The sequence below is a fragment of the Takifugu flavidus genome, chromosome 13 (assembly GCF_003711565.1).
Source record: "Takifugu flavidus isolate HTHZ2018 chromosome 13, ASM371156v2, whole genome shotgun sequence".
In the NCBI taxonomy this organism is placed as follows: domain Eukaryota; kingdom Metazoa; phylum Chordata; class Actinopteri; order Tetraodontiformes; family Tetraodontidae; genus Takifugu; species Takifugu flavidus.
Genome location: NC_079532.1, coordinates 13,198,048 through 13,211,702, shown reverse-complemented (window position 1 = coordinate 13,211,702; position 13,655 = coordinate 13,198,048). Strand labels below are relative to the sequence as shown.

The 13,655-nt window shown below is 46.5% G+C and overlaps 1 protein-coding gene across 1 annotated transcript in view; it reads left to right on the top strand.

Annotated features, from left to right (window-relative positions):
• The window catches only part of shank3a (SH3 and multiple ankyrin repeat domains 3a), an 83,833-nt gene extending 70,252 nt beyond the window's left edge, over window positions 1–13,581 (top strand). The window contains 8 exon segments of the mRNA XM_057051257.1: window positions 2,092–2,172; window positions 2,307–2,330; window positions 2,558–2,685; window positions 2,802–2,910; window positions 3,100–3,626; window positions 3,722–5,826; window positions 9,314–9,419; window positions 9,422–13,581. Coding sequence (XP_056907237.1) covers window positions 2,092–2,172; window positions 2,307–2,330; window positions 2,558–2,685; window positions 2,802–2,910; window positions 3,100–3,626; window positions 3,722–5,826; window positions 9,314–9,419; window positions 9,422–9,883 — 3,542 coding nt within the window. The 3' untranslated portion in view covers window positions 9,884–13,581.
• The last annotated feature ends 74 nt before the right edge of the window (window positions 13,582–13,655 follow it).

The following is a 13,655-nucleotide window of genomic DNA, read 5'->3' as shown; positions in this document are numbered from 1 at the left end:
CTGCTGGAATCCCTCTTTATTGCGATGGTGACATTCCCACACTGGCTTTCCAGGCGCAGTGCATTTTTATATATATGGATTTTCCAAAGCAGACCAGAGGAGCATTCTGAGCTGCAGGGTCGGGGCGTCGAGGAAGCGCTGGAGCTCGCGGCTTCATCAGCGCAGTAACGGCGTCCACTCTTCTGTTTGAGTCAGACAGAAGTTCTGCACTGCAGGTGTGAAAGAGACGGCTGATCTGTCTGGTTCTGTCCAGGCCCAAGAGCGTCCACCTCAGGCTTTCAAACGGACATCTCTCAGAGTTGCTACTGTCATCTTACTGCCATAGCAACACTCCGAATCTTAAAATAACCCTACAACCTGGATGCCCTACGTCGGAGGAGAAATCAGCATAAAGAAGTTTGGCATCATGATGTAAACCTTCACTGTGTGCTGTTGCCATGCAAACACCCTTTTCCAGCGTTGCTTTAAAAAGAACATGGACAGAAATCCTCGGTGTGTCCTTTGTTGCTGAGACTACAGAATCCCTGTCGGTGGTAGACAGAATGAGACCAGCTGATGGAGCTGTCTGCTGTGTTGCATCTCGGAGGTGAACAGATATCACGCACAGCAGTGCTCCGCAAACGTGCGCTCTGATATTTTCTACCCGCTATATCAAACTTTCTTTTTCATCTTGGGACATATCCACCCCCCACCCCTCCCCAACACCCCCCCACCACAACCCCCCCCACCCCTTCGCTGGCTGCTCCGCCGCTGGCTCCTGCTTTGCAGCGAGTGCTTGTCTGCGCAAGTGTGCCCGTGTTTGCACGTGCACTCACACACAAAGGTGCGCGAGCAAACACACATACCAAATACGCACTCTCTGCACCATGTAAGGCTCCACTCCTGCAAAACTGTTGCCATGGTGACTACAGTTCATGTTTGAATTAACAGCATTACATTACAGCAAAAGCATCTCTCCCTCGTTCTCTCTCTCTCTCTCTCTCTCTCTTTCTCTCTCTCTCTCTCTTTTGACTTTGTCTCTGTTGCTCTCGTCCTCCATCCTCCTCCGTATCTTCGACTCTGCAACTTTCCCAGAATATGCAGTCTGGGGAGAAAGCAAAGACGTTTGCTACGGACTGCACCCAGGACACCGTCTATACACTAGATCTGCAGCAGCCGATGGGGAGCAGGACGCTCAGGATTTAGTGAGGCATCGGGGCATCTGTGAGATTTAGGGACTGTTTTAGCACGGTGCATTCAGCTGGCTGATCTGAGATACAACCTGATCTAGCTGGATAGGAAAGGAGATGTAGGAGATGCTGCTCTTTGATCTACTGGAGTCTGTCTGCATGGCATTACACTCATTCCATTTCCACATGTTATCATTTGGTTGATTGTCATGCATACGTATTAAGAATCTTTAACTCTGGATTTTGCATTTGCGGTGAAAGGATGATAACAGCCTGAGCCTTTTCTGTGTGGTAAGACTGGGAAGATCTTCGGGATTATAGTATTCGTTAGCTATTGAATTTACTGTTATCTCCATCTGTTCGCCCATGTGTCTCTGCGTCCTCCTTCTGGGAGTTTTATTTGCATATCTGCGCATGATCCCACATGTTGGCAAGTGAGCATGTGTGTGTCAGCGGCTGCATCTATCTGTTTTTCTCTGCAAACCTGTTCAACTCCAGACAGGCATTCCAAAACGGGCATCTTCCTGGAAATAAGATGGATGACATCCTCTGCCCCTTTATCACGCTCATTTTCGCCCAGCTTATGGTGACAGTATGTTGTTTGTTGTGTAATGGGCAGAGCGGGAGAGGTAGAGATGTTACAGAGAAGCTGCGCACTGGGGTACGTGCAGCACAGAGACTAAAAACCTGAAAGTTGTTGGAACAGACTGCACCAAAGAATAAAAGATGAAGAAGCTGAGCTTCCTGAACAAGGTTCCCTCGAAGTGTGAGTCGGCCGCTCCTCCTGAATTTGAGCAGGTCAAAGCAGGGAAGATTGGATGGACCGGCCGTCTGGGGGACGCCAAGAGGGCTCTGAGCCGCAAAGCCAAAGGCTTTTCATTCCCCTTAACTTCATCCTCAACACCATACGTTTTCTCGACAGCGCCCCCACCCCCCAAGAGAGCTCCCAGCACCACCCTGACGCTGCGCTCCAAGTCCATGACCGCTGAGCTGGAAGAACTGGGTGAGTTTGAGAGAGGCTGGATTCAAACCCCGAACTCCCTTCTCCCTGCTTGGTCACTTTTCTGCTTTCACTTTGTCAAAAAGTCACTTCTCCTGGCTTGTTCTTTTCATTTTCACCATCTTTTCTTCACCAAGCTTCTGCTCGGAGAAGGCGAGGAGGTAAGTCTCAAGACAGTAATACCTATGCATATTCAAACTTCTTTATCTTTCTGTAACCCAACGCTAATCGCTTGTTAGTGATTCCCAGAGCGTGACCTTGTATCAAGACACTCTTGTACAACACAGCTTCACTGATATCACAGCTTGTTCTCTGCTTGCATGTTTACAGAATCACATATGTTGATGCTATCTCTGTCTAGCACTAACTCTTTTTCCTTGTTTTACAGAGAGGCTAGACGAGATGTTGGCATCCCAGGAGTCTGCATTGCGTTCTCAGCCCCCGGAGGCAGATTACAGAGCAGCCACCGTCAAGCAGCGTCCCACCAGCAGGAGAATAACTCCAGCAGAGATAAGTGTGAGGACGGCTTGGCTCTGCACACCATCAGATACGCTTGCCATATAGTCACACTTAACAGCTCAAACATACGCAGGCGCTGATCTTTCTTTACTTCTGTTCTTGGTTTGCTGCAGTCTCTGTTTGAGAGACAAGGAATGACTTTCCATGGAGGAATTCTTCATCCAGGCATTGAGAGAGGTCACATACCAATACCAAAGGGGATGTCCAGGACCAAGTCTTTTGGTAAAACTCAACTGCAATAAAACGGATTGAATAGGCATAAGTATTAATAATTAAGAGATTAATACATGTGTGTATTAATGTGGATGCCAAAATGTTAGACTTTGTTGTAAAATGGTGGAGTTTTGTGAAGCCCAGTGATGCTGGACTCTCTCCTCTCTCTTTCTCTCTCTCTCTCTCTCTCTCCATCAGGTGCCACTGAGGAGGATCGACTTTCCGCTCTCGCAGACGAACACAGATTTCCCCGCAGTTCTTCTATGACAGACAGCCTCCGAGATCACCCGCAAACCCATCCTATCCCTCCGCCACCACAAATGGCACCTCCTCCTCCCCCCTACTACCACGACACCGGTCCCCCACCGGGCTTTTGTCCCCCTCCTCCCCCGTCAAGGACTCAGAGCCAGGGCCACGAGCCGGGGGTGCGCTCCAGCTTCAAGCCTTCCTCCTTGGATCTGTCTTATGAGGCTGCTCAGCGACAGGCCTCACACATCGAGAGACAGAAGAAAGCTCGCTCCATGATTATTCTCCAGGACTCATCCCATCTTCCTGTAGAGCCGACCGAAATTCCCCGTCCCTCCGCTGCTACGCCACCAGAGCGAATTAAAAGGAAGGGACGCGTGATTGACAACCCTTATGCTAATGTGGGTCAGTTTAGCATTGGACTATACACGCCCACTAAACCACAGAGGAAAAAAAGCCCCCTTGTTAAACAACTACAGGTCGGTTTAATTTTGTCTTTACTTTAGCTGTAATCATCATTTGACTTGTTGGTGTGTTATTGTTATTGTTATTATTGTTTTTGCTTTGCTTTCAGGTGGAAGATGCACAAGAAAAAGCTAGTTTAGCCTTAGCTGCTGCCCATTCCCGAGAGAGCTCACCCTCAGGACGACACCCACACACCCATGGGCACACACACACCAGCCGTGTAGACTACTACCAGCAGCAGTTGATGGCTGAGCGCGAACACCTGCGTGCCCAAGGAGAGATGATGTTTCAGGGTAAGGGTCCCTTTGCTGCCGCAATCGCCGGAGCCGTGAAAGATCGGGAACGTCGCCTAGAGGAACGGAGGAAATCCACTGTCTTCCTTTCTGTTGGGACCATGGAGGGGGCATCTACCACCAGCTCTGACATCCCCTCTCTAACACAGTCTCACTCCATCGATGAACGCATGCTGACCCGGGAGCTGGGACAGTTGCCTCCCCCTGCCTCGGCCCTAAGCCCCTCGCCCAGTGGTACTACCTTCATCCATCCACTCACTGGAAAACCCCTGGACCCCAGTTCTCCACTGGCTCTTGCGCTGGCCGCAAGGGAGAGAGCACTGACTTCTCAGAACCAATCCCCCACTAGCAGCCCAGAGCCAAGGACTAAACCAGAGAGAATAAGCCAGGGTGGAATATTTATTGACCTTCAGACCAAAGAGTCACCACAAGGGGAAGGGGTTACCACAACTCCACCCTTCTCACCTAAAAGCGCCAAGGCAATGGGGCATGGAGTTGGAGCTTTTGGATCAGTTTTAGTTCCCCAACCCACCAAACCACAGTGGACCCCGTCACCGTCACCTTTATCGTTCCGACAGGAGATGGAGGCCAAAGTAGAGGAGAGGAAAGAGGATAAGAGACTAGATGATAAAAAGAGTATGTTGATCAGTATTGTAGATACGTCACAGCAGAAGACTGCCGGACTAATCATGGTTCATGCTACCAGTAATGGCCAAGCAGAGGGATTAGGTTCAGAGCTTGACCAGGCACGCACCTCAAAGGTCATAGAGCCCAGTAGATCCCCCAGTCCACGTGCAAAATCCCCCAGTCCGGCAGTCTCCCAACCCCAGGCGGCAACGCCAAGTCCACAACCTGCTGGTCCAGCCCAAGAGAAGAGTCTGGCTCAGGGAAGTTCAGAGGAGGACGTGGATCAGTACACAGTGACACTGCCCCCTGCAATGTTGTCATCCAGTGACGAGGAAACGAGAGAGGAACTGCGGAAAATCGGAGTTGTTCCGCCACCAGATGGATTTGCTAACGGCCTGTTAGCGCAGGCACAGGGCCCACCAGTGTCCCCAGCTAAACCCGCCTCCTCTCCTTTAACGCCTACCACACCAACACCGCAAACTCCCTCAACACCGACAACTCCAACAGTGACTCCGACACAACTGAAGCCACAGCCTCAGCCTCCCCCACCTCCACCTCCACCCAGTGCAGCAGCTGTCTCAGGGAAGCCCTCTGATCCACTAGAGCCCCCACCAGTGGGCGAGTCTGGCTCTGCCGCTGATTCAGGTGTGGAGGAGGCTGACACACGCAGTTCCAGTGAGAGAGAGCGAGACCACCATCTCGAGACCACCAGCACCGTCTCCACGGTTTCCAGCATGTCCACATTGTCCTCAGAATGTGGCGAGCCTGCTGATACACACACCACGCACACCTCTTATGCCGACGGGCAGACTTTTGTGCTCGACAAGCCACCAGTGCCTCCTAAGCCCCGCCTCAAGTCCCAGATAGGAGGTAAAGGTTCCGTCACCTTCAGGGACCCCCTGCTGAAGCAGAGCTCTGACAGCGAGCTGCTGTCGCAACAGCAAGCCGCTGCCTTGGCCGCCGCTGCTGGGGGGGCCGGGCTACCCTCCGGCGGCTCAGCCTCTGTAACTGGACTAGCCCCCACCAAGCCACGTTACTTGTTCCAGCGGAGGTCCAAGTTGTGGGGAGATCCAGTGGAGCCTCGGGGACCAGGGGTGGGGCTTGGTATTGGGAGTTTGGGAAACCTTGGAGGGCTGGGACTGGGCCTGGGTACTGACGATGAAGCAAAACCATCCGTAATGGGGGAGCTTAGTTCCAGACTGCAGCAGCTAAATAAAGACACAAGGTCATTGGGAGAGGAACCTTTGGGAGCATCACTTGACCCTGGCAGAAAGTCACCTGTGGCAGGTGCAAGGTAAGAGAAAAGTAACGAAAAAGTCGGTACAAAAAATTACTTTTAAAGCAGGTACTTCGCTTCATTTTAAACCTTTTACTTACAACTGACCTGTAAACAGACAAGGAAGAGCCCTCACTCAATGGGCCTTAAACTAAAAAGAATTTACATCTTTGATTTATGCTTTTACATTCCACTTTAAGGACAGTCCATCTGTTCTCACTACAACATATTCTTATACGCTAAAACATTTTAGTCTGTCTGAAGGTTTACAGTAATTCTGCATGCATTAGATTCTCAGGCAACATTCTCCCAGGTCGTCACAGTATCATGGTCAGTTTTAAAGACACAGTTGCTCACCATTTTGGGGCTTCAGGTCATCTGAGGCACATTGCTGTTTTGTGTATTATATATTGGAGTTTTTCTGCAACATTCTTGAAACAACATTGAAGTATATTTATATTTCTGCAGATGTGAGGACACCGAAGAAAGTAAACCTTAAGGTTATAGCCCTAGGGTAAACTAAATTTTTTCTTTTACTAACATATCTACACTATATACAGTCTACTTTGATTTCCCTTGCAATCCTATCTAAAAAAAAATCCCTTTTTAAATAAACCTTTTTCTACATTTCGTGCCATGGATTTCCTTTTCGATACTATTTGTTACCTTGTTTTGTATCACCCGTTTGCACAACCTGTAAGAGTGCAGTTCTTTTTTCCCCCAAAATGATCTGGAATCTGTGTTGTTTAGTGCATTTAGTAAATAGTGGTGATCAAAAGTGTAACAGAGGAAGTCAGATGTGAGAATGATAGGAGTAAACCGTTGGTGCAAACAAGGTAACAGCTTGGAGGCATGCACTTGCAGTTTCCGTGTCTGTCACACACTCCCAGTGTTGGATCCGAACCTCTGACCCTGCTGTGACTATCTTTCCAGCTATCCTTGAGCTTTCCTCCAGGTCCTTGTTCAAATAATGCACAATACATCCTTGTTCCAGTAGCTCTTTGCAGCCATTGCTGATATAAAGTCGATAAGAGCAGAAACTGTTATTTCGTCCTTATCGCTGCCGCCATTGTATCATCACTCCCTGCAAAGAACGAAGGATGTATTTTCCTTCCGTATTTGAACGTGTGCTATAATGGTGTGCTCAATTCAAACACATTATCTTGGAATTAGAAGGCAGTATGATGGTAGTTCTTTGGGAAATGTTAGGTTTGACGTTACATATCTGTTGGGGTTTGTGCATGTATTTTTTTCCTCCATTTTGAAGGTGATTTATATTCACATCTGGAAGACCTTTCAGCTGAATAAGTACCGGTAGTTTGCTGTTGATTATTCCAGCGGTGAATTCTAAATTTGTAAACGAGGTGGGAAGAAAAAGAAAATATGTTATCATCACTGTATTAAGCTGCTGGGTGAATTGACCTTAGATGTGAAAGGACATTTAAAACAGAGAAAAAGACCAGAGAGCTTCACTCTTTTCTTTCATTTGATCTAAGCTGTAATCACATGGCGGCATTGAACACTAAAGGGATTTCTGGACAACTGATCAGAACAGGGCAACATTCCGGCCACGGTTCTTCTGGTGTGAGGGTGTGATGTGGGGATTTTTCTCTGTAGAACACTGATGCGGCCTCTGACTTTGCTTCTGGACATACGTCACGGCATACATCACGTAGGACTTTGTTCCTTCATTCTTACCAAAGACAAAAGACGAGTGAGACGCACACTCGAGATCAAGTCGTCAGAGGCAGAGCAGCACTCCGTCCTGACTTCTCTCACTGCTTCGTTAGGAAAGAGTCATCGTCTCCATCACTTCTCCTCAGCTGCAGCGATGCTCTCACACACACCATTATGAGTCAAAGTTTTGGTGCATTTCACAGATTGCATCTGAGCACTTTTAGCTGACACATCTGCAATACTTCTTCATCCACTCCGCTCCCATTCAAACCAGTTAAGAACCACCCTGTGCTTCTGTATCATGTGTCCACGTCATACGGTGTACCATGGCATTGTGGTCTAGTGGGCTTTGTGTGTTGTTTTTAATTGTTTTCTGTCTCTAGAATGTGCAGCACACTGCTATTTTACTGCATGCATCATAAGACCATGGTCCCAAACGTCAGGCCTTGGTGCTTAGGCGTCCTAAATTGCACTCTAATTTGAAAACAATTGCAAATAAAAGTACGAAATCATCAAGTTGATCGAGTCTGTGATCGAGCACAACTATGGTGGACACGTAGCATCTGGTTAATATATAGAATAAAAGTCCAGGGACGCAAGTGGGTCCTTTTTCTCTACTTTTATTTATTTGTTTGTCTTTGTGCAGTGTTTGATATGTTGTCAGTGCTCATTTCTCTCTCGTGCAGCCCACTGCCCAGACCTTCAGGGACAAATTACACTCACTCACTCACTCACTCACTCACTCACTCACTCACTCACTCACTCACTCACTCACTCACTCACTCACTCACGTCAAAGACAGCACAGTAGGGGGCAGTGGTCTCAGTCTGGTTGGCGGGCTGCACCTCATTGAGTGATGCTAACATTCTCTCCCATTGCTTTGTCTCTGCTCACCTTTGCATGCTCCGCCCTGCTGCTCTGATCTGATTGGTCTAGAGGTGACTGTGCGCCCAGGAGGGCGGGACGACTGTGTAAGTGTGCATGGAGCTCATCTCATCTTTGCGGCTTCCCTGCAGCCGGATCTTTTTTCTTCCCGTTACATCTCCATCCAAATCCCCGAATAGCTAAATGACTGTTGCGGAGGGAAATCTTCAAACAGAATACTTAAATGCATGAATCAAATAAACGCTCCTCACTATTGACCATCTTCAAAGTCACATTCTTCTACATTACTGCACCAAAGTAGAAAAATGTCCTACTAATGTCTCATTTATTCCTCCTTTTTCCTCCACCTGCTGGCACATGTATTACATGTACACTAATGCTTAAGTGCTCTTAAAAGCCCATTTGAGGTATTTTTTAAAACCATGAATGTAAACAAACCCTCAGTTTTACCGAAGCTGGAATGGTTGTGTTTGGTTAAGATCAGTTTGTTACCAATATTCCACAAGTTGTGGATTATTAAATGAGGCACTAGCTGAACTTTTGAGGTCTTCATCCCAGTATTTAGAGCTCTGTTGTAGATTTTGTTAGTTTTGCCTTTTAATCATAAGCAAATGTATGCATAGAAATACTAATCAGAGCTGAAAACATTCAGGTACTGAAGTTTTGTGTATGAACCTGCCAGTTCTGTCTTAATCGCATATTAAAATATGAATCCAGTTTTCCCAGAGATTTCACTCATTCAGTAATTCTGTCTTTAGTCATGCTTTGTGTAAAAGATCTTTGCCTACTTAACAAACGGTGATTAACAGTTTGCGTTTACCTGCCAGGCTTTAATCTTTAGCGTTTGCTAACCTGAACATTAGCAGCAGCCTCACACCGGTTTCCTGTTTATGATGAAAAATGTTTCACGTTCTTCTTTCCACCTCTTCTCTCCCTCCATCAGACTTTTCAGCAGCCTAGGGGAGCTTCACACCATTTCTCAAAGAAGCTACGGCACCACTTTCACCATCCGCCCCGGCAGCCGTTACCCCGTCACCCGACGCACCAAAGCCCGGGTTCGGGTTCGCCCGACAGGGGTGACCCCCTCGGACGCTTTACAAGCTTCGGCCTGCCGACCTCACCGACCACGCCCCCGCAGACCATCCTTAAATCCTCCAGCCTCAGCCTGCCCCAGGAGCCCAAAGAGGTCCGCTTCGTGATGAGGAGCTCCAGCGCTCGTTCCCGCTCTCGCTCCCCGTCCCCCTCGCCCTCCCATTCTCCCAGGCTGGGCTCCCCGCTCTTGACCCTTCGACCCTTTCACCAGAAGCCCCTCCACCTTTGGAACAAGTACGACGTGGGAGACTGGCTGGAGAGCATCAACCTGGGGGAGCACCGAGCGGGCTTTCAGGAACACGAGATCGAAGGCTCCCACCTACCGGCTCTCACCAAGGACGACTTCGCGGAGCTGGGGGTGACACGGGTGGGACACCGCATGAACATAGAGCGGGCGCTCAAACAGCTGCTGGAGAGCTGACCCCCACCTCCAGGAAGACGGTGAGCAGGCAGGTTCGAAGATGTTAAAGGAGGGCGGCACCATTCTTCTTTCGCTCTTTTTTTCCTCCACATTCTGCATCAATCATGTTGTCACACGTTGCACAAGATCGTGCACCTGAAGAGAGGGGGTCAACACATTTCTCCTTCACCCCCTCCCCCCATCATGCCTTTCTCTCCTCTCTACCTCTATCCCTCCATCGATCAGGCCTTCATTAGCCTTTTGGAGTTCGAGTCAAAGAGGAGGAGGAAGGATTTTTTTTTTTAGGTTTCCTTTCCAAACAGAGAGCTCAGTTGCCTTTCAAAAATATTTATACAGAGATCAATAGTGACGAACCCGGGATGGTGGACGCAGTGCTGACACAACCCCCGGAGAGGTGTGTCCTCACCATCCCGCCGGCGTTTTTAAACTGAGGACCTTGGAGCTCAGACGATGGAGCTCCGCCAAGTAAACCACAGGAGAAAAACCGCTCCGCCTTGGTACTCAGACTGTGCTATCTATTATATTTGGAGAATGTTTAACCAACACTCGTGGCTTTTTTCATAATCAATTTTTTGGTTTTCCAAAGGGAATATTATATATAGAGGTACTATATAATATGAAATATATGTATCTTATTATAGCTTTCAAAAGAAAACACAATGTTGCAAAGAGGAAATATAATAAATCTGTGTGTTTTTTTGGGGTTTTTAGAATAGATAGCAGAAAGAAATATTTGAATTTATTCCACTAATAGTTTACTTGTTTCTACCAATTATATATATGATATATATATACATATATATTTGAAAAAAAATTCTATAGATATGGAAATGAAATTTCTAGGTATACAACTTTCCTTATGGTCACCCTTTCTAGACTGTAGCATGACGAGTTTGCATCATGTCTTTGGACGGAGAGTTTGTCGTTTGTTTTTATTTTTCTACGGTCTTCCTTCATAGCAAAGGGCATCCCATAATGTGAGGCTGACACACCAGTGGACACCCATCCTGGCCGTTGATCCCACCGATCTGATGTGCTTCTGACTCCTCTGTATCCACACCGACAGTGTGAAAGGCCGCGCGCTGAGAGCCCCTCCAGCGCGTTTGTCACTCAGGGATGGAAGTTCGGGGCACTAGCATGAAACAGAGCTTTGTTTCAAAAAGCTATACGTTTAAATACCAAACCTGTGAGGACTCAGAGTCTGAAAAATGCTAGTGAGTTGATGCAATTTCCATCCCTGTGGCCGATGACAGTGCAGATTACTAACAAAAACCTGTTGCAAGGGCTTAAATCATCAAAACGCGAAGAATGTGCCCTTCTCAAGTCAGACAGCGGGGATGGAAAAACACTGATTTTTGGCACTGCTGTAACGCCACCGCTTCTCCTTTCACCCCGGTTGAATTAGAGGCTAATATATATTCTTGAACAGTAGCAGCCAGACCTCTTAATACAAGACCCAAGAAAAAAGACAAAGTTTTCTCAATAATTTGAACGAATCGACAGTTGTATTAGTGAGTAGTTTCTGTTAGCAGTGAGAAACAGTGAGTTTTATTCATGCAACACCCTTCCCTCCCTCAAAAAAAACCCAAACATCAAATCAACCACCATTCTCTATAAATACACGCGAGCAGCATCGAGATAATAAGCCCAAAAATACACACTTGGCCAAAAGTTGCATGGACACCCCCCCTCCCCCCTACTCACACACCCTTATTTGTCACTAACACTGGTGAACAGAACGTTTTGGTTGTACGAATAGCACTCACTGCCTCACTGTGACCTCGCTGGTTCTTTTTCTTCTTCTTCTCACTCCTCTGTCAACATGTAGAATTTTTTTGTGTGTTTAGGATTCTTACTTCTTGTAACTTACTTCTCGGACACTGTGGTTCGATTTTGTAGCGTGTGGAACATGACACTTAAATCGTACACTCATCGTTCACCAGGGGTGGGGGGGTCCAACGTCCTGCCCGTTCAAATCATACTAACACCTGTAAAAGAATTGAGCAAATACTTGCTTTTTTTAAGGGGGAAAAAAATCACAAGCAATGTATATATGATAGATTTCATATAAATTTTTTGAAAACAAAAAAAAGTATATAGATCTATATATGAATGTTTGGCTTATATGCATAGTTAACACCTGGGAAAAGGTGAGCAGATTTTATTCTTTCTATGAACTCTTGAACTTTTGAACTCTGAACTAGGGGATGATTTGCACAAAACAAGGTGACACGGTGCTATCATAAAAGCCACCCGACGTCCAAGCGCATGCGTGCATCTGGATTCCCTGAAACTCTGTGCGTGGCTCCTCTTTGCCGCGTGTGCGCGTGTGTGCGTATGTGGATGTTTTTTGCATTACTGTGTGTTTGTTCTAGAGAGACGGTGAGAATGCGTGTAAAAGAGTGCGTGTTTGACCATTGTGGGAGTACATTTTTAGAGTCAGTCCACTCTATAGCCTTACTGTTTTTCCATCAGATTGCCGGCAGTGGCTGTGTCTCACACAACACACACACTCCTACACACACACACACACACACACACACACAGAATAGTGCACACACTTCTTAATTCCAGATCATTGTTCTGCATTCTTACTTTCTATTAAATGACATCCTGGACTGTTTTGCCCAAGAGTGACAGAGGAAAGAGATTACTACAAGGTCAAACATGTCACTTTTTGTGTTTTTATAGCGAGACTACTAAATTCACCTGTTTGGATGCAGCTTACGCTTTTTCACCTCGTTGTAAACCCATTCCCAGATCAAATTTATGCTCTTTGCCCTCCACTCCTTTTTCCTATTTCAGACCTTCATTTTTTGGGTTTTTTTGATATGCGAATAAGGTGATGGAATAAACATAAAGGAAGGGGGAAAAAATGTGCCAAAAATAGCTTAACTGTATATTTGTCTTTGCTTTAGGAATATCTTACTCTTGAGCTGTTAGACTCAATAATATGGTGCCATCTCCTGGAAATCTTGAGAACTACAGACATTTGTTAGCTCCTGTATCTGTATTTATTACAGAAACTCTAGTCATTCTTATTATTTTCCCTTATAACTACAAACTATAAGTAAAATATGTGTATAATCACACAGGCTGGCCTGCTTAGAAGAGACAATACTTCAGTCAGTACTTGGTCCAGGTGGTGGTGTAAGTTTACTATAAAACACAGATGCAAATGGATGCTACAGAGCAAGCAGACTTACACATCATGAGGTCAGATAAGTACAGTGAGAGGTTACCGTTGTCTTACTTTCTAATCAACAAAGCACAATCTACATAGCGTAGAGGGAGCGGTGTAACCTTTTATTTTCTTTTTTAAATCCTACTGGTGTCTGGATCCAGTGATCTTATCATCTTTTTTTTTTTTCATTGTTGGGTTTCTCCTTGTTTGCACTGTGAAGTTTAGAATGGTGGAAGTATCCCTGCAACACCTCAGCCTTGTCACACAACTGAACTGGCCCTTCTCGGCACCCGTAACATGTTTCGAGCATCATAATCCCCCCCCACCAGCCATTAAGCCAGTACTGAAATATGAGCTAACCAGGAGCAACGCGCAGTATTATTCTTTTCCTCATGCAGTCAAAGCTAACGTGACGGGGAAGGTCGAGGCAAGATCTGAGATGTTGCACAAGATATCTCCACCACAGAGATATATGTTTGTTATATTATGTAATAAATTTATTATTAAAACATGACCGGCGTCTGCTTCCTGCTCGTTTAGCACCACCACGTGCCCATTTCCCTTTTAGCAAGTGTATTATATTCACTG